The sequence below is a fragment of the Mixophyes fleayi genome, chromosome 12 (assembly GCF_038048845.1).
Source record: "Mixophyes fleayi isolate aMixFle1 chromosome 12, aMixFle1.hap1, whole genome shotgun sequence".
In the NCBI taxonomy this organism is placed as follows: Eukaryota; Metazoa; Chordata; class Amphibia; order Anura; family Limnodynastidae; genus Mixophyes; species Mixophyes fleayi.
Window position 1 is genome coordinate 6,950,308 of NC_134413.1, and position 21,813 is coordinate 6,972,120.

Here is a 21,813-nt window from a genome sequence, read left to right on the forward strand (position 1 = left end):
AATATTATTGCAGTATGTCAATACTAGCCAGGTACTCTTGAATAAATGCAGTGAATTAAAACGGTAGGGCATCTTCATCACGGAACACGTCTGTGAGTGAGCGCTATGGTGGCCAGAATTGGCCCTAAATGGCCCAAACTACCCCCATGCCCAATTTAATCCAGGTGCAAACGCAGGATTTGTAGAGGGGGGTTTCCACAAGATGCCATCAGTGGGCGTGACCAGCATGCATGGGGGCGTGGCTATAATTTTAGAGATTGCTTGGCTTTTGTCCAACTCTCCCTATCCCCATAATATACATGGGCAATGCTGCGTGCACTACTGTTAGGTGCACGCAGCTCTCTCTTTTATACAGTGCCCCAGGCTTGGAGGGGGGTTTCCAGGCACTAGGATCCCCCCTTCCACCTCGGTTTGCCTATGTAATCATCCAAACAAACTCAACAAGTCCATTAATGGACATGTTGGTTTATGGGGTCAGCAGATGACCGTTCATATTCCGACCGCAATCCAATCACAGTCTCCAGCCACAAGACCAAGTGCCAGTTGACCAAATAATATTAATTTTTCCCACTTTGATCGTATCTTATGGACGCCTTAGGCTATTATAGAGACTGCTGTATATAGTTCCTTGTCAACTTGTTTAGTCTAACATAAAAAATTACCTTCCTTATCGTGGTATTAAACTTAGTGGTAGAAAGCCTACAGGGCACAGAAGCCACAGCAGAGTACTGGTCATGATGACTTGGTATTGTCTTGTGGTTTCAGTAGTCCTGTACATATCCTAAGCCATATAACTACAATGTTCCACCTAATTGTAACCCAAAAAAAGCAATCGCCAATCAGATCTTAGCTTTCAGACAAACAGGCTAGGTTAATGAAAGCAGCTGTTTGTAATCCATAAGATCCAATCAGTCCAGGAACTATGTTCTTTGCAGTATTTTGTCAGACTGGTTGTAAATTAAGCAACAGTTTATGCTGTGTAATATTGATAATCCATGTATTACCTGTACACACCTTCAGCTCTTTCTAAGGTGCACCAATTGCCTGCACTCAGTGGTGGCAGCCATTTTGTATGCTGAGCCACTAGTCATGAGATCACATCCTATCCAGTCACTAGGAACCAGCCTAAATCACTAGGACTTATATACATCAATATTCACTGATTGAAATTGGTCATGCTGCATAACTGCTTTTAATAGTACCCCCTTAATTCCAATTTGTACCAGTTATTTGTTTACAGTATCCATCCCAAGATGGAGGGTGGCAGTTCTGAAGGTTGATGGACAGGACCAGCAGCCAATCCAATTAGATGCCAACTGAGTTATTTACCTCACAGAATATTGGGCGGCCATGATGCTCAAGTTTTAGAATCTGGGGATCCTCCTTCTGTGTATCCGTCAGCAAATCTCATACTTGCCAACTTTTCCTCGTTGGCTTCAGGGAGATCCCGGGGAGAGGTGGGCGTGCGGGGCGGAGCTTGACAAATCGCATCATTTTGGTTCCGCTCCCTAAACGATTGTCACAATGTTGACCAATTACAGCAGGGGGGCTAAGATGACTCGATATTTGCGTCATTAAGCCTTGCCCCCCTCGCCACTTATCTATTGCGGGGGTGAGAATCGGGAGGTTGCTCTGCTCTCCCGGGAGGTCACCCAAAAATGGGGGAGTCTCCCGGGAACTCCGGGAGAGTAGGCAACTATGCGTTAAAGAAAAGCAGCAAATGAATCTCTAGAGACTGAAGTGTCTTTTATATTTCTGTCTCCATTACTGAAGTCATGTTGTCTTACCTGTCAGTCTTTGGTTAAATCTTGGTCTCCATGAAAATGGCCACATCCATAGACATCAATACATGGACATAGGAAACCATTTCTGAACTGTGTCATCAGGCCACAGATGGCGAAGCCAACCACGTCTTGTACTGGCTCAGCATCAGGGAGAATGCCAGACTCTTCAGGGAGTGAGGGAGATCACCCCTATTTCAGGGAGTCTCCCTGACATTCAGGGAGAGTTGGCAAATATGTAACGTCTGGGGTCCTGATAGTGAAGTCAATGCAGTACTTATGTAGTGTAGACACAATAAGAATCCCCCCTTAATATCAGCTGGCTATCTGCTGGCAAAGCATGCTGGGGCTTGTAGTTTCACAACTCCTGGAGAGCCACAGGATGGCCAGACTTGATATATAGGCTTCCATATGCTTTGCATGGGGAAACTTCACTGGAGACCCCCGTTAAATGCTGCCCCCTGTGAAAGCTGGTGATCACCGGCCCCAGAGCTTGTTTATATAGGGAGAAGCCCAAAATATGTTGAAAACTCCCATTTTTGACAGATTTAGGACTTTTTTTCCTATTTCTAATAGACCCAGTCTGTTACTAAATGTGTATTTTAATGTAATGTTTTCAAGTTTCAATTTGCAATTTAATTTATTGTTTTGCATTTAAAAATAAGAAATGGGATGATCATTAAATGGTGGAAGAGTCAGAGTTTCTGAATAGTTTTGTCTGCTTGGCAGAGCTCAAGGAATGTCATACACCTGCTTCAGAGAGTGTGGTAAGATTCACTCACCAGTAACACTAATCCATACCATTCCACTGTTCAGAGGTGTAGCCATGTTATCATCATCATTTATTTATATAGCGCCACCAATTCTGCAGCGCTGTACAGAGAACTCGCTCACATCAGTCCCTGCCCAGAAATTAATGTGAGGTAAATGTTTGTTGTAAATACATCACATATATTAGAAATGCTACATTTTAATGATTAACTAAAGAAAAAAATTGTCCTGTGTATTCTGAACACTTGTAATGTCATATTTTTTTTCTATTTCAGTTGCCTATTAAAATGTTATTTATGATGTTTTTACCACACAAAAAAACATTTACTGCCTAACAGAAGCCAATAGGAAAATGTCACAACCTTTGTACAATTATACTTCTACTTGGGGCTTCCCGTTTTAAGTGTTTATTGTTTTGGGGGGAAAAAATAAACACTGTGGTTGTTGTTATTATAATTATTATTATTATTATTAATATTATTTTTATTTGTGTTGGGTTTATTTCAACATGTGAAACACCACTTTTCTGTGTTCATGAATGTCCATTAAAGACTGAGAGACAGCTTATACCAACCAATCAGATTCTAGTTTTCATTTATTTAGTACATTCTACAAAATGACAGCTAGAATCTGATTGGTTGCTATAGGCAACATCTCCACTTTTTCAAACCCGTAGTTTTGATAAATTTACCCCCTGAGGGTCTATTTATCAAGACTCAGTTAAATTGTTGATTTTCTATCGCTGAATATTTCAGCGATAGAAAATCATCGTCCAAGCAATTTATCATTAATGTCACCGGATCAGCTGAACAATGGTCAGCTCCCCCGCGACACTGACCGTCAGCGGTAAGAGGAGTATCGCCTCTCGCCAGACCCGCGCAGGATCCCTCTTCGACTACGTCAGCCGGAAGTTGGTTTAATTGTTTTGTTTATTAAAACCAGAACCTCTAATAACACTGATCTTAGCAGTCTTCTAAGCAAAGTACAGTATCTCATGCTTCACCTCACTGAACAACGCTTCGGATCCCTTGTGGCCCATATAAATAAAGGATTATAATAATCTATTATCCCTTCAGCAACACATATTATTTATATTCCTTGTATCTCTGCACCCTGGTTAGCAGCTTGTTTCAGGAATCTGGTTATTTTACTAACGGCTTTGTGTTATGTGTGAAATTTTCAAAATAATAAATAGGTTGGGGAGGAAAAAAAACTTCAACGTAAAGACGATTCCACCTACGAACGACTTTCTTTTTGTCTGGTACACACCCTCCTTAATTCAACCCCAATCCCATATATAACTGTATCTGATGATACAGAGAGCGCAGCTGAGGAGCATAACATTACAGGGCGCGGAGAATATAAAACCAATCTGCCTGATGGTATAACAACATGGCTGTTAAGCACTGGGACAGAAAAAAAAGCAGTCCATTAAGTAAAAGCTGCAGCAGGTCATGTACAAGAAGTTAAAGGTACCTGCAGGTAGACGATAAGGAATGAGGAAAACATGGAGTGTGGGGTAAGGGACAATAGGAATTAGGAGGTAGATTTATCAAACTTTATTAAAAAAAAAAGGGAAAAGTGGAGGTGTGGCCTATAGCAACCAATCAGATTCTAGCTATGATTTTGTAGAATGTACCAGACAGATGAGAGCTGTAATCTGATTGGTTGCTACAGGCAACTCCTTTTTTTAGAAGGTTTGAGAAATCTACCACTAAATCTTTCTGAGTACTTGAATTTAACTATTTTTAATAAACAGTAATGATTATAACAATACCCACTATATATATATATATATGGTCAATAATTGTGTTAATACTGCATGGAATACCTCAGGAGAAGTCACCATTATTGGTCCTGGTGGACTCAGATTCTCTCCATTCCTATATTCTGTCTTCCTATTGGCCATTGTGATGTCCTCATCTAGAGTGGGAGCAATGGTTGGGTAGTTGCTATCAATACTCGTTGTCTCTTTAAGGCATTGTAGTTTTGCATCCTGTGTCTCAGGCTAGGATTCCATTTATTTCTTGGCTGAAGGGATCGGCCAGAAGAACATCACACCAGTTATGTAATATGGGTTGGACGTTCCCTAGCTGCTGGTCCTGGCATGAGATTCGGGGACTGCAGGCCGGGTGTGTCCAGCAGATGTTCTACTTGTGTGGGAAACTTGGGCGTTGTGGGGGCAGAAGGAACGTCCAGTATTAGCCACAATTACATGACGGACTGGGTCTGGCACAGAAGGTTTAGACGTGGCTGTGGGTGGACTAATCATTCCTTTATGACCATAAGAAGTCCAGATCCTTGGTGTCTCCTGCAATTAATTTCCTAGAAGAACGCTTTTCCTTCCTGTTCCCGTCTTTATTTTCCATTATTTACAATAGATATTAATGAACTTTTCAGCTGCTAACTAATGTCTGAAAACTGCATTAAAAATAGGAGGAATGGCTCCTTATGGGATCATTCCAAAATTTTGTTCTGAACTTTGAATCCTGACTTTAAAATTTTAAAATGCAATACAACATATTTCTATATATATGTTTGTAAACAGCACAGTGCATGAAAAGGGCATCACTAATGCACAGATTAGTTTTCATGAGTTTATGACAATTTTCCTGTTGTGTGTTTTGTGTGTGTGTTTGTGTGTATGTGTTTGTGGCAGTCCGAAATAAAAGTGAAATAACCGTCTACAGAAGCACAAATAAGAGCAAATCAACAGTGGGCAAAAAAGATTAAGAATTGAAGGGAAACCAAAGGAATCCTAACTACAGGCGGAGCACCAGTCATCCCATTCGGTATCTTCAATTAACAGGAATATAGCTTAGCAAATGATATAAGGTAACTATCTGGGATAGGGTAAATGTTCGTAGCACCCTATGTGATGCTTCTAACGACCACCAGTGACCAGGACTTATACAGCCAAGTCCTAATACATGACTTAATCTGTATACAAATTGCTGGTAACAATGAGTCAAATCCTCCCAACAACAATGCTCTTCTCCGTTCTGTGACGTTGGATTCTGCGCCCATATTAGTTGTGTTTCATAGACTATACTTAGACTATACTAAGTATTTATTTTTTTCACACGAAATCACTACCCAAATGGTATTTTTCCTGCAGACCAGTAAAATGTAATTATACATCATAATAATTGCAGAGCGATGGGAAAAACCGGTAATTTTTCTATAACATGTAGACCCCCTCTGTGCCTTGTATTGTGTTTTCTGTTCCATGAATAAAGTCATGTAGAGTTGGAGTATAATAATTAAATGGCCTGGAATGATATTTATAGAGAGGCAACGGGGAATTTAATGGAACAACTCTGCTCAGTCCTGCGATTGTATCCCATTATGGAATTAGTGTATCCCCTGCAAGGTGCTTAATGCAAAGCAGAATGCATGGCTGGATGGTAATCCTGGTAAGCAGTGGATCCAGGACCTTATTACCGAGCAGGCTGTGAATGCATTATGCCAAGAGGAAAACGTACTGATCAGAATCAACATAGTGCAGCTCCTATAATGTAGTTTATCACAGTACTACAAACAGCTCAATCCCTATGGATTAGCCTTACAGAGGTGCAGAGGTGCTCAAAGTCAGTCCTCAAGAGCCACCAACAGATCTTGTTTTCAGGATTTCCTTCTCTAGAAACAGTGGGATTATCACTGACCCAGGAAAATAGACTAACTCACCTGTGCATGTTTAAGAAATCCTGAAAACATGCCCTGTTGGCAGCTCTCCAGGACTGAAGTTGAGCTACTCTGGTTTATGGGGAAGCAGAGCCTGAAATCAGGATTACATCTGGAACAGTATTGGAATATAAACAGCTTTGCCCAAAAAATAGTTCTCAAAGGAACAAAAAATTTCACGGAAGTTAGACATGAAACATATGTTTCCAGTATCTTATAATTGGACATGACGGGAGATCTGAGCTCTGCTGGTCTTTGAACTGGAGATCATGAATATTTCAACATGCACTTTTATAGAATATTGCACAATGGAACGTATGTATGTACTAGAATGACGTCCTGCTGTGTTACAGGAGAAGAGTCGCTTTGTGGAAGTTTAGTAAAGGGCAACTTTTGAAATTTGGGGCAAAGATAAGTGAATTGCTAATGGTAGTGCAGCTGCCATACATGTTTATATTAAAGGGGTATTATCAGGGTAAGATGGAATTTGGGTCTTACAGCTATCCAGCTAATCCTCAATACGTCTATTTTATCTCCTGGAATTTGCAATGTGACCACCACTGTGAGCCAGGTATATGTAATAAATAGACACCTAGCGGATATCCACCTCTGCCTAATTGCAGAGAAGAAGGGGGACTAGGCTGTCTTGTCAGTGGCAGCCCTGCTCTGTACAAACCAGAGTCACTATCACTCCCCTCCCCTCCTCTCCTCAATGAGTAAAGCCATTGTTGTCCAATGCATCGTCCAAAAATGTCTAACACACATGTGGAATGAGGATGACTTTTGATGGTGTGTGTGTGAGGCCCTTGGAGAATATATGAAAATAAACATTTATTAGAGTAATTGCAGTCTGGTTGCAGGAATAATTTTATATATGGTGTACCCCTCATCTAGGACGGGGGTGAGAAACTTTGTGACATCACCGAGATGGATGTTTTGTGGGCTGGTCTCGTAGTGATGAGAATGCAGGCCATGAACGCGCTAGTAAGGCATTGTCCTTACAGCATATATCATGTGGTTTTGAGTTCCACTTCTTCTTCTTATTAATGGATAAATTACAGTGAGAACGCTGCGGGTCGTTTAATTAAGAAAGAGCCAATTTGCAGTAACCCATAGCAGGCAAGTGGTAGTTGGGTTTGGTTGATTGAGATCAGAGACGTGCGGTCCGAGAACTTTCTTGGTGGGTCCTCTGGTTGTCAGATAAGGCTATCTGCCCACTGTCCAACTCCTGGGGGAACAGTCTTGATTTCAATGGACCCCCGGTTAGGACTGTGTTGGACTGTTGGGGGTATATCCCAGCCATCTGTGGCATTTCCATCGTTATTTTAGGAGATTGGATCCAGCCTACAGGTTGTTGCTGTACAGTACATTTAGGTTACTAAATAACCTCCTCTGCTCTTCTGTTACCGTTATTTGGACTAGAACTGTCCGTGAGATTGGTGACTAGCTGACCCCTATGAATTAAACCCTCTTTTAGGTATTAGGATATCCTGTCTGGAAAAGCTGTGAATCAGTAATGTTCAGTGACTCATCTGTTCTCAAGCAGTGACACAGACTTCCCAGGTCACCCGAGAGCTTGTTTTGGTTGTGTATAGGAATTATTCCGCACCTTTATATCTGTTCAGTCTTGGGGTACGTCCAGACAGACGTTTTTGCTGTGTTTTATTTTTGGCGTGTATTTGAAGTCTTTGAACGCTTCAGACACGTTCCTAAAACTCCTAACTCATTTGAAAGAAAAAAAAACTTGATCATCTATTAGTGGATTAGTTTTGTTTTTGTTGTTTTTAAGAAAACACCAAGTACCTGTGTGTATAAGGAGACTGCATTTTATCCATGATCCTGGACACGGCCTGAGGGGGGAGGGGGGATTATCTGAAGTGTCCCTACTAGATGTCTAAAAAAACAAAGCAAACCACCGATAGACATTTGAGACGCACATTTCGTGATGTTTGTTTTTTGCTATAATCCCATTCAAGTGAATAAAGAGATATTTTAGTAATATATAAATGGTACCTTAAGTGTTAAAGAATGTCACATATGCTCCAAAAAAAGTCTTTCTGGAAATACCCACAAAGGTAATATATACTCCTGTTTTCTGACAGTGTTTGACATGTTGACATCATTTTACATAGATACAAATAAGCCCTTGTTTGAGCAGTTACATAGTGACACAGGATCAGGGTTCTCAAACACAATAAACATCCCTGGAATCTTATATTTAGAACCGGATATAAAACCTTGTACATTATTTAGCAGTTATGCTCCTATGTATTCATTGTATTTCTGCAATAACTGTTATAAGTTGTCAGATCATCCATGAATTATTCAAACCCTCTGACATTTTCTGATTAGCTGAACTTTAGGAAAAATCCATAAACAGTGTGTTTTCTATATGTGAGAATCAATATGACCTATCATTGAGGGACTTGAGTTGCCAGGAAGTGAATGAATGAATAGACTGTGGTTGGAGCGTCTATATTATAGAGTGCAATGCTGTCAGACACTACTTGTGCCTTATGGTTCCTCTCCATCTCTTTCTAGCGATGACTCCTTAATAGAGAGGAAACTTCCTGACCATGATGACGATGATGGATTCTGAACGATCAGTGCGCCCTGGTGATTTGATGGGTCACGGGGGGTTTCTAGCTGCACAGTGACCCCCCCCCCCCACCCTAGACTGAGGCCGGAACAAAATGAGCAAGTTCAGCTTTCAGAATAACAGAGCTATGCAGGACCGGCGCAGCGTTTGCGTTTTCCTACCGAATGATGACACTTTAAGTATCATCATCAATGTGAGTATCACCCCCGAGGGACAACAGTCCAGGGTTATCTGGAATTTTATGCATTTTCTTTGTTTTCCACAGACACAATTGATTACTAAACTGTGCGTTGTTTTATGCAGGTTAAAGCACTTTGTCAGGAGTTACTGGTCCAGGTCTGCGATCTCCTCCGGTTGAAAGATTGTCATCTCTTTGGGCTCAGCGTTATCCACAGTAAGTGATGAGAGGCCTCTACAAACACCTAGCGGAGCAGGTTTTAAGAAACCAACTAACAGGGCTTTCAACGGGCAGCTAAATTCTGTATTCGTTTGTATTTCTCGTGAAGAAATAATGGTCATACGTGTAACCAAGATGCTAAACCTGAGATCTGTGGCCCCTTCTGAGCAGCCCTGTGTTTCAGAGCTGGACAACAGGGCAATATATACCAGATTGTCGTTGCGTGCTTCCTCATTGGCTGGCGGAACTACATACATGACAATTTGGTCAATGATCACAATCCAGGAAGAACAATCATTGGTCGTCATTGGATTTGAGCATAATTGCCCAACTATAGGGGCAGTGTAAATGGTTACCTGGTAAAGTCTGTTGAAAACAAGGATGTGCTGTCCTAGCCAATTAGTTTTATTTCTCTTACACAACTGCCCATCATATGCATAGCTTTTGTGACCTATCAGAGCAGAAATCTGATTGGTTGCTGCCAAAATGTTTAGTGCACAGATATAATTGGTTAATGCCTTGTATTAGAGCACTGATGGGCAACCTGATACACTTTGGGGATGCAGTTTTGTGGCCCTCAATCCTTCATAAGGGCCACAAATTACTCTTTATCTCAGTAATAAGTTAAACAATACATTTAATCCAATGAGGAGACACCTATCTGTAAGAACACATCAGTGGCATTTTATAGAAGTGTTACACTATATAACAAACACATCTGAGAATAAGGCAGGGAGGAGCTGGGGGCCCCAGGTAAAGGCTCGGGGGGGGGGGGGGGAACCACTGTATTAGAGTGATGAAAGCACTAATATGATTGGTCACTGACTAGCACAGACTATCTTAACTCATACTTGTCAACTTTTCCTCGTTGGCTTCAGGGAGATCACGGGGGAGGTGGGCGGTTGCGGGGCTTGGCGAAGCGCATCATTTTTGGCCCCACCCCCTAAACGATTGTCACAATTTTGGACAATTACAGCAGGGGGAGGGGCTAAGATGACACAATATTTGCATCATTAAGCCCTCCCCCGCCACTTATTCATTGCGGGGGCGAGAACCGGGACTTCTCCCAGAAATGCGGGAGTCTCCCAGACAGATCTGGGAGAGTAGGCAACTATGCATTAAAGAAAAGCAGCTAATGAATCTCAAGAGACTGAAGTGTCTTTTACATTTCTGTCTCCATTACTGAAGTCATGTTGTCTTACCTGTCAGTCTTTGATTAAATCTTGGTCTCCATGAAAATGGCCACCTCCATAGGCATCAATACATGGACATAGGACACAATTTCTGAACTGTGTCATCATGCCACAGATGGCGAAGCCAACCACGTCTTGTACTGGCTCAGTATCAGGGAGAATACCAGACTCTTCGGGGAGTGAGGTAGATCACCCCTATTTCAGGGAGTCTCCCTGACATTCAGGGAGAGCTGGCAAGTATGTTTTAAGTACATATCTGAATGGTTACCCCAAACTGAAGCAAGTTTTATCAGCTACAGAGGGTGCTGTACATAAGTAAGGAAGTGAAGAAAAGGTCGGCGTTTGCAGGGCTCTGGGTCGTGTTTTTAACGTGCTCTTCACGTGCCTTTGATGTGCTGATCAGAGCTTCATTCATACACTTGATCAAACACAAGCAATTCTCTTTAAAAGTTGATATATTTTCTTGTTGCTTCATTAAAAAGTTCATATTTAAAAAAACAAAAAGTAGATTTATTTGCCTCAGAAAAAATCAGAATGGCCACAGTTTTCATAGTTTGCAAGGTTTAAACATTGAAATAAGTTCATGTCAGAAATACAGTTGTTCTTTTGTAGATACAGTTTAATTGAATCCAAACATGGAGGAAAGCTGCAGTGCAAATAGAGCTTTTATTAAATACCATCTTTCACGTCTTCCAGCAAAGTGTCGACTGCAGAAGATTGATGGACAACACACAATTACCCTCTCTGTGGCTGCCACCAAGTTAATTACAACTGTATTTATTTGCCCTCTCATTCAACAGGCAGGTCAACGATTACCAGCCTGAACATGCCTAGAATGTTATTGATGTGACCACCTTCTTATCACTGCACAGAACCAGACAGCTTACCAATCACGCTAGACTGACAAGTTCAAATACTTCTCCTTTTTTTTTTCTCCGTTTAAGACTCAGAGAGATGTTATATTTATTTCTCACCTCTTTGTGTATCGTTACCCTAACGGGTCACAGTCTGACTGCGGCGGAAAGTGATTCTTTTATATATATTTTTGCATTGAATAATCTTTAGTGTCCGTCTTTGGTCACTGGGAAGGTTGCATGACACTGTGTGTTTTCACTTTCCACCAGTTTGCCCCCTGAATGGCAGTGTTGATTTAAACTCTGAAGCTTAACACGTGGAGTTTAGTTGTGATTAATGTGGACAGCTGGAACAGGCCCTGATAGATGCTTATTGCAGAATTCACATTCCTCAGCCTTCAAATTCCTTCTCACGGATTGTACAAGAGGGAACATCAAGAGTGCTGATTTCTTTTAAATGTACTTCAAAACCAAGGGAAAGAAAAAGCCTTACACAAACAAGCCATGAGTTTCAATCAAGTGACAGAGGAGGATTGAAACGAGTCCCCTTTGAAACGAGCATGCAATGTGAATTTTAAGTTAATTAACAGCTGTCTAAGCGGGGGAAAAAAGGGACATTGTTGAACGCAGTACTGAAATCTGCATAGAGGACTGAATTTTCCATCAAATGGATCTCCGAGTCAGGGAGAGACTTCATAACGCTTGTTGTGTTGTCAATGAGCTACATCATATGCCTTAGATGCCAACAGCCCCTATTTCTGTGGGACAGTCCTGATTTTCAGCAGCCAAACAGGCTAGAAGGTTAGAGAGCGGCCCATGCAGACCCTGCGGTGTATCAGGTTGCCTAATGCTGATTTAGTTTTTTCCACATTTCTATATACTTGGAAAGGAATAAAATTATGCCCAACCATGTAACGTCATGATCATTATTTGCATTATGTTGGATATATTCACGCTAACCCTAATTTTTATCCTCTCATTTTTTTGTATTTCTGCAATGTAAATATCCAGAGATTGCTGAATTATAATCAGCAATCAGCATGGGGTTGTCCTAGCTCTGAGAAAAGTGTTACAGAATTGTCTCGCAGGGTTTGGTTTTACCTACAGAACCATTGTTTGTCTCTTTCCCATAATCCCCTTTTCTGCTCCCAGAACCATCCTGTCAATTCTCTTGTGTCATAATAATTTGCAGTACAACATCTTGGGGTGTCTCTAGTGACATGTTTGGGATTGCTCTCATTTTTTTCATGATACAAACAATATGGCTGTAGATACAACCCTGAATGAGGTCTAGTCTTAAAATTAGAGTTCTTTTTAACTGGTCTGACATGAAGATTAATTAACTAATAATGTGACGTATTTGCCCCACATTGTCTGATAGTCTTTTCCTGTTCTCTGTTCAGACAATGAACACGTGTACATGGAGCTGTCTCAGAAGCTTTATAAGTACTGCCCCAAGGAGTGGAAGAGAGAAGCCAGTAAGGTAAGTCGCTTCACCAGATTCAAGATTCCAGCTTAGCAGCATCAGTACCAGAATATAATCTTCTAAATTAATCTTTTAAAATGTTCACAGTTTTTTTTCACTCATTTACCACCACCAGTAATAAGATTATAAATACATTATTGTTATTAGCATGTGCTGCCTTCTGGTGGATAAGTAAACCATAGTTGTTTCTAACCTCTTTCCATGATATGGAGATTTCAGCCGACATGTATCATTTCAGTTTGAAAAGATAGTAGTCTGGGCTTTACCAATCCCCCTGTTGTCATCCTTACTCACTATCGAAGAGGTGGCATTCCCTTAATTGTGCTGCACCTAATAAAACAGCAGAAAAATCAATAACAATGTTTGCAAATCATCTTATCTATCAGGGGTGTGGGTTATATATTTGTATTTTATCTTGATTGGACATCTTACGGCTGATAAAATAACACAATATATAAGTATGCACAATATACTGATACATTTGCATATGAGTTTGAGCCGCCATGCAGTAAGCCACCAGTTACTTGTAAATTGTACTGCTGGCCATAAATAAATATTGTCCATTAGTTTCCATGGTCAAAGTTTCCTTCTCCAACTACCATAAGGGAATTGCACTACTGCTCCCTCTAGTGGTGGCTTCAAAGTGAACACTAGCCATTATGCCACTCAAACATTTCTGTAATAGTCTTGACCCCATAACTGAATATAATTGCTCTGTGAGAAAGCTGTATGATTAACGAGCCACGTCCATCTGAGACACTTGTATCTTAATAATTTAGGGGCCGTATAATGCTGCATACTGCACGCTTCAAGTTTCACATGATCCTGTGGGGGGTTTTTGAAGCGTAAAATCACAAACTCTTCCCCCCCCTTCACTATCGCTGCTTGTGAAAATGAATGAAAAGTATCTGATTTTCCTGGAGGGAAGGAAGTCAGCTGTTGGCTGCTAAGCATGTAGAAATTACTGTCTTGTTACACAATTGTGTGCATCAGATTCTGCTGTCCAGTTTATACCAGATGACTGTCCTTTTATCCGGAAAGCCCCCTCGATCGTCTGTGTTGTAGCTTTTTTTTAATCTCCCTCTGATATCTTTTTGCTTTAAAGAAACAATGTGAGCGCTACTTGAGACTTATTTCTGATTTATTTATTTTTGTATATACAAACGTCACAGTGAAGATCTTTAAAATGACATAAAATGTAAAGTTCAGTTTGTTTTTTTCATTAACATCACAACATATTTTTAGATTTAAAAAAAGAATAATGGTAAGAATGGCCAATCTGGTCTTTTTTGACAAAATTGTCCACCTATTGCTGTGTGTGACCCCCCCATCCTAAATTATTATGATCGTATGGGTAGAATGGAATCCTAATGGATTTAGTTTAGTTTAGATGTAAATCCAGGTGGGCTAACGAACACCATCGTCTGTCATTGGTTGGCCTGGAAGTGATCGGTTGTGATTGGCCTGGCTACCGAACAATCAGATCTGTGCAACTAGGCCAGTAAATAGTGATAGTGCTGTTCAGTCCGTACTTTCTACACACCCACCTGCGCTAGTGTAGCCCTAGCCTAAGACACCCATTCACCAGTAACCAGTGCCTCATGAATATTAGTAAGGCCTCATGAATATTAGTCAGGTCTTTTGAATATTAGTAAAGCCTCATGAATATTAGTAAGGCCTAATGAATATTAGTCAGGTCTTATGAATATTGGTAAGGCCTCATGAATATCAGTCAGGCCTCATGAATATCAGTCAGGCCGTGTCCCTATGATGTCTCTGGTTCCCAGCAAATTAATAGGCTCCATACTAGTTCTGCGTGTAGGTGATGGGTCCACTTTAGAGATTTTGCTCTAGCTTAGGCACATGGCAAGTGGTCTTCTTTGCGTACATCCAATGTGGACAACTATTAGCACAAGAGGTGTAACCTGAACATATCACACAGTTCTTGGCCAGATGATGTCTTCAATATTTTCTATAGAATGCAGTTGAAAGGGGTATATTAATGGCCTTATGACTATTATAAGACAAAATGGTAGCATAACACTTTTCTTATACACTTCTTGTAGGGTATTGACCAGTTCGGGCCACCTATGATCATTCATTTTCGAGTGCAATACTATGTTGAAAATGGCAGATTAATAAGGTAAGAACCAATATAATCATCTACCAATACGTAACGCTCTACATCTCTAGCGCACATGGCTTTCCTGGCTGGCTGTTTGAAACCCCAGTGACAATGTATGCATGGCACAGCTATGGGCACGGTGGGTTTGACGCATTCCGCCTTGTATTTCTAAAGGTTGCCCGTGGTAATGTAAAATAAGTTGGATGTATGAAATATATATATATATGAATGTGTTGCCCATAGCAGCCAAACAGATTCTAGCTATCATTATTAGTATAACACCTCCACTTTTGCTTTTTAGAATTTTTAGTAAATCGTCCCTCCAAAATATGTGAGTGCACCCTGTTTCATAATGAAGTTCACTGGTGTATATATAGTTTCTGCTGATCTGTGTAATACATGACACGTAGCAGTAAAATGTGATCAACACATTTCTACCTCTCGTCATGGAAAATAAATAAATACCATTCCTTAGATCTATAGTATATTAAGCTGTGCGTCCGTTCTCTGAACGTGATTACATACAGTCCCCGGTCTGCCCTGCAGATGTCACAATCCCCCGCTGTGTTGTATAAACCTCAGCCCCAACAAACATCTGGACTTCATCAAATAAATTAAATACATTTGGCTGAAAATATGCTGACGGCTCCATGTGAGAGAGATTGTGAATATGTTTCCTTAACGCTTATCAATTGAATAGGATCCTCTTTGTAGCGGCTGAATTTAAAGGAAATTCCTTTGAACATAAACACATTTATTGAAATGACAAACGATGGGCAAACGACGGGGTCGTGAACTTGAAACCGGGTTTTTATCCCAGAGATATGTTATTTGTGATGTCGTTTTCTAGTGACAGAACAGCGCGATACTATTACTACTGGCACCTGAGGAAACAAGTCCTGCTGTCGCAGAGCGTCACGCGGGAAGAGGCCTACTTCCTGTTAGCCGCCTTCGCTCTCCAGGCCGACCTGGGCAACTTCAAAAGAAACAAGCACTATGGAAAATACTTCGAACCAGAGGCCTACTTTCCCCCGTGGGTAAGATAGAATTTCAGCTGTCCTATGCAATATTTGTAAGATTTAAAATTAAATATAATTAAAACAGTCCCATTAATTATATTAACAATGAATATATTTGATTACAACTTTTGTCCTGCCTCCTCCGACGTGCGCATTTTTGTTCACGTGCAGGGCGTTGCACCTGCAGACGACTTTATTGCTCTTGTGTACTATGGCATGCAATTATCTGCATTGACAATGGAGATTGTGGCACAGAAAACGATATAACAAAAATGTACACACACATGGTCACCTCTTAAGCATGTAACGTTAGATTGCACGTGTCACCTACACATATCGGAGGCAGCAGTTTCATAGACTAAACAGTAGGTTCATTAGAAACCAGTGGCAGCCATATTGTGTGCTGAACCAAATACAGCCAATCGGTGCTCTGGGAACCAGTGACATCACTGAGGGAGCCATTTTGTGGTTTATGGAACGCATTTGGCAGACCGATAATTCTCTGAGTTGACAGCGCTGAGTCTGTGACACAGCAGATTATAAAGTAAAAATGCACAAATGCGTTGGTCACCATAGACTAGAAACCAGCAGCAGCCATATTGTGTGCTGAACCAAATACAGCCAATCGGTGCTCTGGAAACCGGTGAGATCACTGAGGGAGCCATTTTTTAGCTGTCCAGTGTAATGTTCCCTGCAAAGTAAAGTAAATGCTGATAAAAGACATATAATTCTCATATTAGCGAGATTAGTGGGAACCTCTCGGTTACACACAATGGAGCTTTATGCCCCTGAATTGGTTCAGCCATCAAAATGGCATAAAGCTGCATTCTCGTCATTACTGCTGCTGCTCTCAAAATGGCTGCCTGCACTGTGCGCTGGCGCCTGGTAATCCTGCCTGTATATTTTGTTATATAGTACAATACTAGCACAGATAAGCTGCAGGGATATTCCTACAGACATCCGCTGATGTATTAAATGAGAAATTTGACAAGATAACGCGCTATGATGATGCTGGAGAACTGCGCATCTGTAAATTCATTATATCACATGTAAAATTGATTTTAATACTGATTGCTCCAATCTCTGAGGGACCAGGAAAGTGGAAACGAGTCTGGTGTTATCCACACTGTAGTTTAGGTTTCTGACATTGAGGCAATGATACAATATTAGAATGTGGCTCATTCTCGACCATTAACTCACAAGCGTTTCGTCTTCTGGTTTAAACCACAGGGGGACGAGGAGTAGTAATCTTTCTATTTATATCAGCAGACGAGGCCAGAAGAAAATCCATGTAATTTTATTGAGAGCCGTGTCTGACAAATGAAGGGGGGAGTGAGAGTTAGAGGTGGGGGCTTTATGGCAAGAATGAATTAAATGATTTCTTTTTTTCTCTGTGGAGCTGTACAATTAAAACTTTATTAGGGCTCGTACACATGGGCATTGAAAAACAACGCTAGTTAGGAGCTTAGATAAAACCGTGTACTTGGTTCTCACATTAATAGAGCGTTATAAACGTGTTCATTAACGCAAGGCTTCCCTGCGGCCTAGTGTACTGCGTATTCAATCAGCGCTCATGCAGAACGTCAGAATTGACACAGAGCAAACGCTTGTCTGAAAATCATCATCAGTTAATTATATAGCGCCACTAATTCCACAGCGCTGTACAGAGAACTCATTCACTGCCCCATTGGAGCTTACAGTCTAAATTTCCTAACACACACACACAGACACACACACACACACACACAGACTAAGATCAATTTAATAGCAGCCAATTAATCTACCAGTATGTTTTTGGAGTGTGGGAGGAAACCGGAGCACCCGGAGGAAACCACGCGAACACGGCGAGGACATACAAACTCCACACAGATAAGGCCATGGTCGGGAATTGAACTCATGACCCCAGTGCTGTGAGGCAGAAGTTCTAACCACTAAGTCACCGTGCTGCCCACAAAAATGTGTGTACAGAGCTATGCGCTTACGCAATGCGGTTGTTTGCCTTTAGGAAATGTGTTATATGCTTATTATTATTTAAGTCATATTCATACCTGCCATCATCCCTGAACGGAAATGTGGGAGGAAATAGTCCACAGCAGACCTGGTGATTGGTCAATCACCAGGTCCAACTAAGCCACGTCTGAGTCCACCTAAACCACGCCCCTTTGCAGACATCCATGGCCCTTTTAATATTATTTACAATGTTACAGTTGGACTTTGTAACCTGCATTACCCCAGTCCGGCTCTTCTCCTACTAACTCCGATCTGTCTTTACGCAGGTGATTAAGAAGAGAGGGAAAGATTACATCTTAAAGCACATTCCCAATATCCACCGTGACCAATTTGCACTGACCGTGTCGGAAGCACATCTCATGTACATTAAAGAGGCAGCAAGATTGGAGGACGTCGCTGTGCATTACTATCGGTTATATAAGGTGAGGGCACTGCTAACGGGTGTTAGACTAGAAATGTGTTTACATTTGGTGCCAGTCAGCAGCTGAGAAAGCATGTCGGATGTGAGCGTCTTCTATAAAATCCTGATCACACAACATTTAACATTAAGCCAAGTGTTGGAAGTAGGAGACACGGGTGGGGGCAACCTCCCTGTAAGAAACTATTTGCAGGAATGGAGTTCATTTAAGAACTGCAGGTGTCCAAGAAGTATAGAGATCAGGATAAAGATTCTGGTTTCTGATTGTCCTCCGTTGTTTTGTTAAGACCTCTGATGAAGCCGCCCCCTAAGAGGCGGAGAAACGCGTCAGCTGATGCTGTTGCATGCAAGTTTTGTCAAATACCCTCAGCTTAATATTGAAGTGCATTTATATATGATTATATATTCGCTTGTTGGAACCATTTATATGCAGAAGTTTCAGATTCAGTGATATCAAGTGAAAACTTTCTCCAGACTAAGGTATAGCAAATATTTTATCCTTTGACAATAAAGAGATCTTTCCCTATGGCTTCAATTTGTTGCCTAAAATGGAATGAACGTCCCATTATCTGAGTGCATACTGTGAATATAATATTCATATTGGACTACTCTGATAAAAACATCAGTTTTAGAACTCATTTTGGTTACACTAAGGACACGCACACCGGGATCTTTAAAAACACAGAGTTCGGAATTCTGAATAAATTTGTCCACAAGGATTGATATATTCTCAATTTGATTGGACAATCTAAATATGTACAGGATATAAGCACGATAAAGCTTGAGGAATCTGGACATTATATGTTTTAATCGTGATTTTCACTTTACTTGACACACTTACGTGATTATTACATGTGGTATTATTTGTGGAATTTTATTATTAATGATTTTAATGTACAATATATTTTTAATAGTGTAACAATAACGGAAACATATTTTTCACTATAACCAGCGCTACTCTCTATGTTGAATTGTTGTTTTGTTCAGAGCTCACTTCCGGGGGGTAAATGTATCGAGCTGAGAGTTTTCCGGTGGTTTTTGAAAAGTGGAGATGTTGCCTATAGCAACCAATCAGATTCTAGCTGTCATTTTGTAGAATGTACTAAATAAATGATAGATAGAATCTGATTGGTTTTTCAAACCGGCCGGAAATCTCTCAGCTTGATACATTTACCCCCCTGGTCTGGTTTTGTTTAACGGATTTTAGGGATATTGCAGCTGCCCAGGTGAATAGCAACTAAAACCTACACACATGAGTAATTCGGCCTAACGTCATTGGGTGGGATAGTTCCTTCGCAGGACAATGACACTCACCTGGATGACCAATAACTAAAATAAATCAATGATGCTTGGTTAATGATCATAGCTTTTAACGTGCATTTTATTTTTTAGGATAAAAAAGAGATAGAAGCCTCATTGATTCTTGGGCTAACACTACGAGGGATCCAGATCTTCCAGGTCGGCATTAATTATACTTTATGTAGAACTACAGATTAGTTTCAGTGTGAATTTCAGAACTTGCCATTGCTAAACCTTACTGCATTGCCACAATATTATACCATCATCTCCTGAAACATTCATGGTCTATATCAGTGAATGTTACTAAAATATGGAATTCACATTTTAGTTTTCCAATTCTACCATCTTCTCGTAATTTTTGATTGCTGAAATGTTTCTGTTTTCCAGAGTTTGGGAGAGGAGAAACAGCTGCTCTTTGACTTCCCCTGGACGAACGTAGGAAAGCTGGTGTTTGTGGTGCGTAGACGGAAGGGGGGGGAAGTAACACAATTAGTTTTCCGGTTTATCCATTATGCATGCTCTCATTAACTCTATGCTTTGCCTGACAAAGAAGCTATTATGCCTTAACAAACCCAAAGCCTACAATAACTCTGCCTGGATTAACGCTCATGAGAAGTTAATGAAGAATTAAATGTTAAAATTACTTACTTGGCCTCTGGGGTAAAGAGGATGGAATTAGCTGCTGGTGTTCAGTATTTCTCCAAATTCCGTGTTAACCACTCTGGTGCCAAATATAGACATAGGAATAACACGGTTATATAGGAAAGCAAGGCGGGTTTTCTCTATCTAATGTGTTTTCGAATTTTTCTCAGGGCAAAAAGTTTGAGATTTTACCGGACGGCCTGCCCTCCGCCAGGAAGCTAATCTATTACACCGGCTGCTCCTTGCGCTCCCGCCACTTGCTTCAGCTCCTGAGTAACAGCCACCGGCTGTACATGAACCTGCAGCCCGTTCTGCGACAAGTCCGGAAGCTGGAGGAAATCGAAGGTACGAGCCGCAAGGTCACACTACACCATCTGTACCCATATATATACATGGTCACCATCGCCATCAGTTGTGTCACGTTGCCCTGGGGTATGAGACTGCTTTGCGGGTCTCTTCACAGATCACAGTTGTGTTCAACCAAAGTCAACAATGTTGTGTGATGATATAAAGACATGGCTAAAAGTGCAGGCGGACGCCAGAAAGATAAAGTTTATTGCAGTAGTAGTGAAAGTTGCAGGGGGGCTAAGCCAGTGTTCCATTTTAGTTTTCATGTAAAGGCGGGAGCCCCCTTTAATATTTGACAAGATAGTTAGATTGAGGGTTGATTCTGTTTAGCAAAACTGACTTTTACTCCCGTAGAGAAAATACAGGACACACTTTATAAATAGCTGCCTCTTCATGCCGGATAACAGGTCCGCGTTCTCACCTATGCCCCCGCTCCTGCACCATCTACTTTACTGTAATCAGCAAAAGGTTTAGGTCACTGTTTTTTTATTGTTTTCACCCTGAAGCCACCTCTGAAAAACTGCTGCCCTAGATATTAGGCTTTGTTGCCTTCCACAAATCCAGTGCTGGTTGTTGAGGTCACAGGACGAGCAGAACGATTTCATTCATAAGATGGACCATTTTACTTATTATAGTGTCCCTGTATGCCCATCTAATCAACTGACTACCCAAGGCCTAATGTAAAACGGGAGACTAAGGAATATATTGTGTATTTGTGCTGTGTAAGTGGCCTCTTTACATACGGAGTTCCTGGAATTACTGGTATTAGAGTAACATCCCCGATGCTCACTGCAGAATGAGACACAGAACATATACTCTATAGCGCTATATGTATCCTATTCTATATCGAGTCTTATGAGCAGGGCCCCTGTAATGCCCTAATACCCAGTGGGTGAGGCACAAAGAGTTGTCCATGAATGGACTTCCAGAAATCTAGTCTCTTATAAGATAATGGGCCTGATTCATTAGTGATCTTATCTGCCGTTTTTTGCTTATCTTAAGCAAATCCACTCTGTTCATGCCCAGAAAAGGGAGATAAGAATGAAAATCCACTGCGTAAATGAAGAATTTCTTAAGTTAAGATGAAAATCCATCTTAACTTCACTCTTATCTCCCTGATTCTTCTTAAAATAAGCATCTTAACTTTTGCACAAGATAAGATCACTAATAAATCGGGCCCTATGTGT

The 21,813-nt window shown here is 40.9% G+C and overlaps 1 protein-coding gene across 5 annotated transcripts in view; it reads left to right on the forward strand.

Annotated features, from left to right (window-relative positions):
* The window catches only part of FRMD6 (FERM domain containing 6), a 118,894-nt gene that overhangs the window by 86,120 nt on the left and 10,961 nt on the right, over nucleotides 1-21,813 (forward strand). For all 5 annotated transcript variants that reach the window (XM_075192840.1, XM_075192838.1, XM_075192839.1 and 2 more), the window contains 9 exons: nucleotides 8,778-9,028; nucleotides 9,139-9,229; nucleotides 12,683-12,762; nucleotides 14,832-14,908; nucleotides 15,741-15,927; nucleotides 18,186-18,341; nucleotides 19,730-19,795; nucleotides 20,024-20,092; nucleotides 20,449-20,623. In XM_075192840.1, the coding sequence (XP_075048941.1) occupies nucleotides 8,930-9,028; nucleotides 9,139-9,229; nucleotides 12,683-12,762; nucleotides 14,832-14,908; nucleotides 15,741-15,927; nucleotides 18,186-18,341; nucleotides 19,730-19,795; nucleotides 20,024-20,092; nucleotides 20,449-20,623 (1,000 nt within the window). In that variant the 5' untranslated portion in view covers nucleotides 8,778-8,929. The remainder of the gene's footprint in view (nucleotides 1-8,777; nucleotides 9,029-9,138; nucleotides 9,230-12,682; nucleotides 12,763-14,831; nucleotides 14,909-15,740; nucleotides 15,928-18,185; nucleotides 18,342-19,729; nucleotides 19,796-20,023; nucleotides 20,093-20,448; nucleotides 20,624-21,813) is intronic.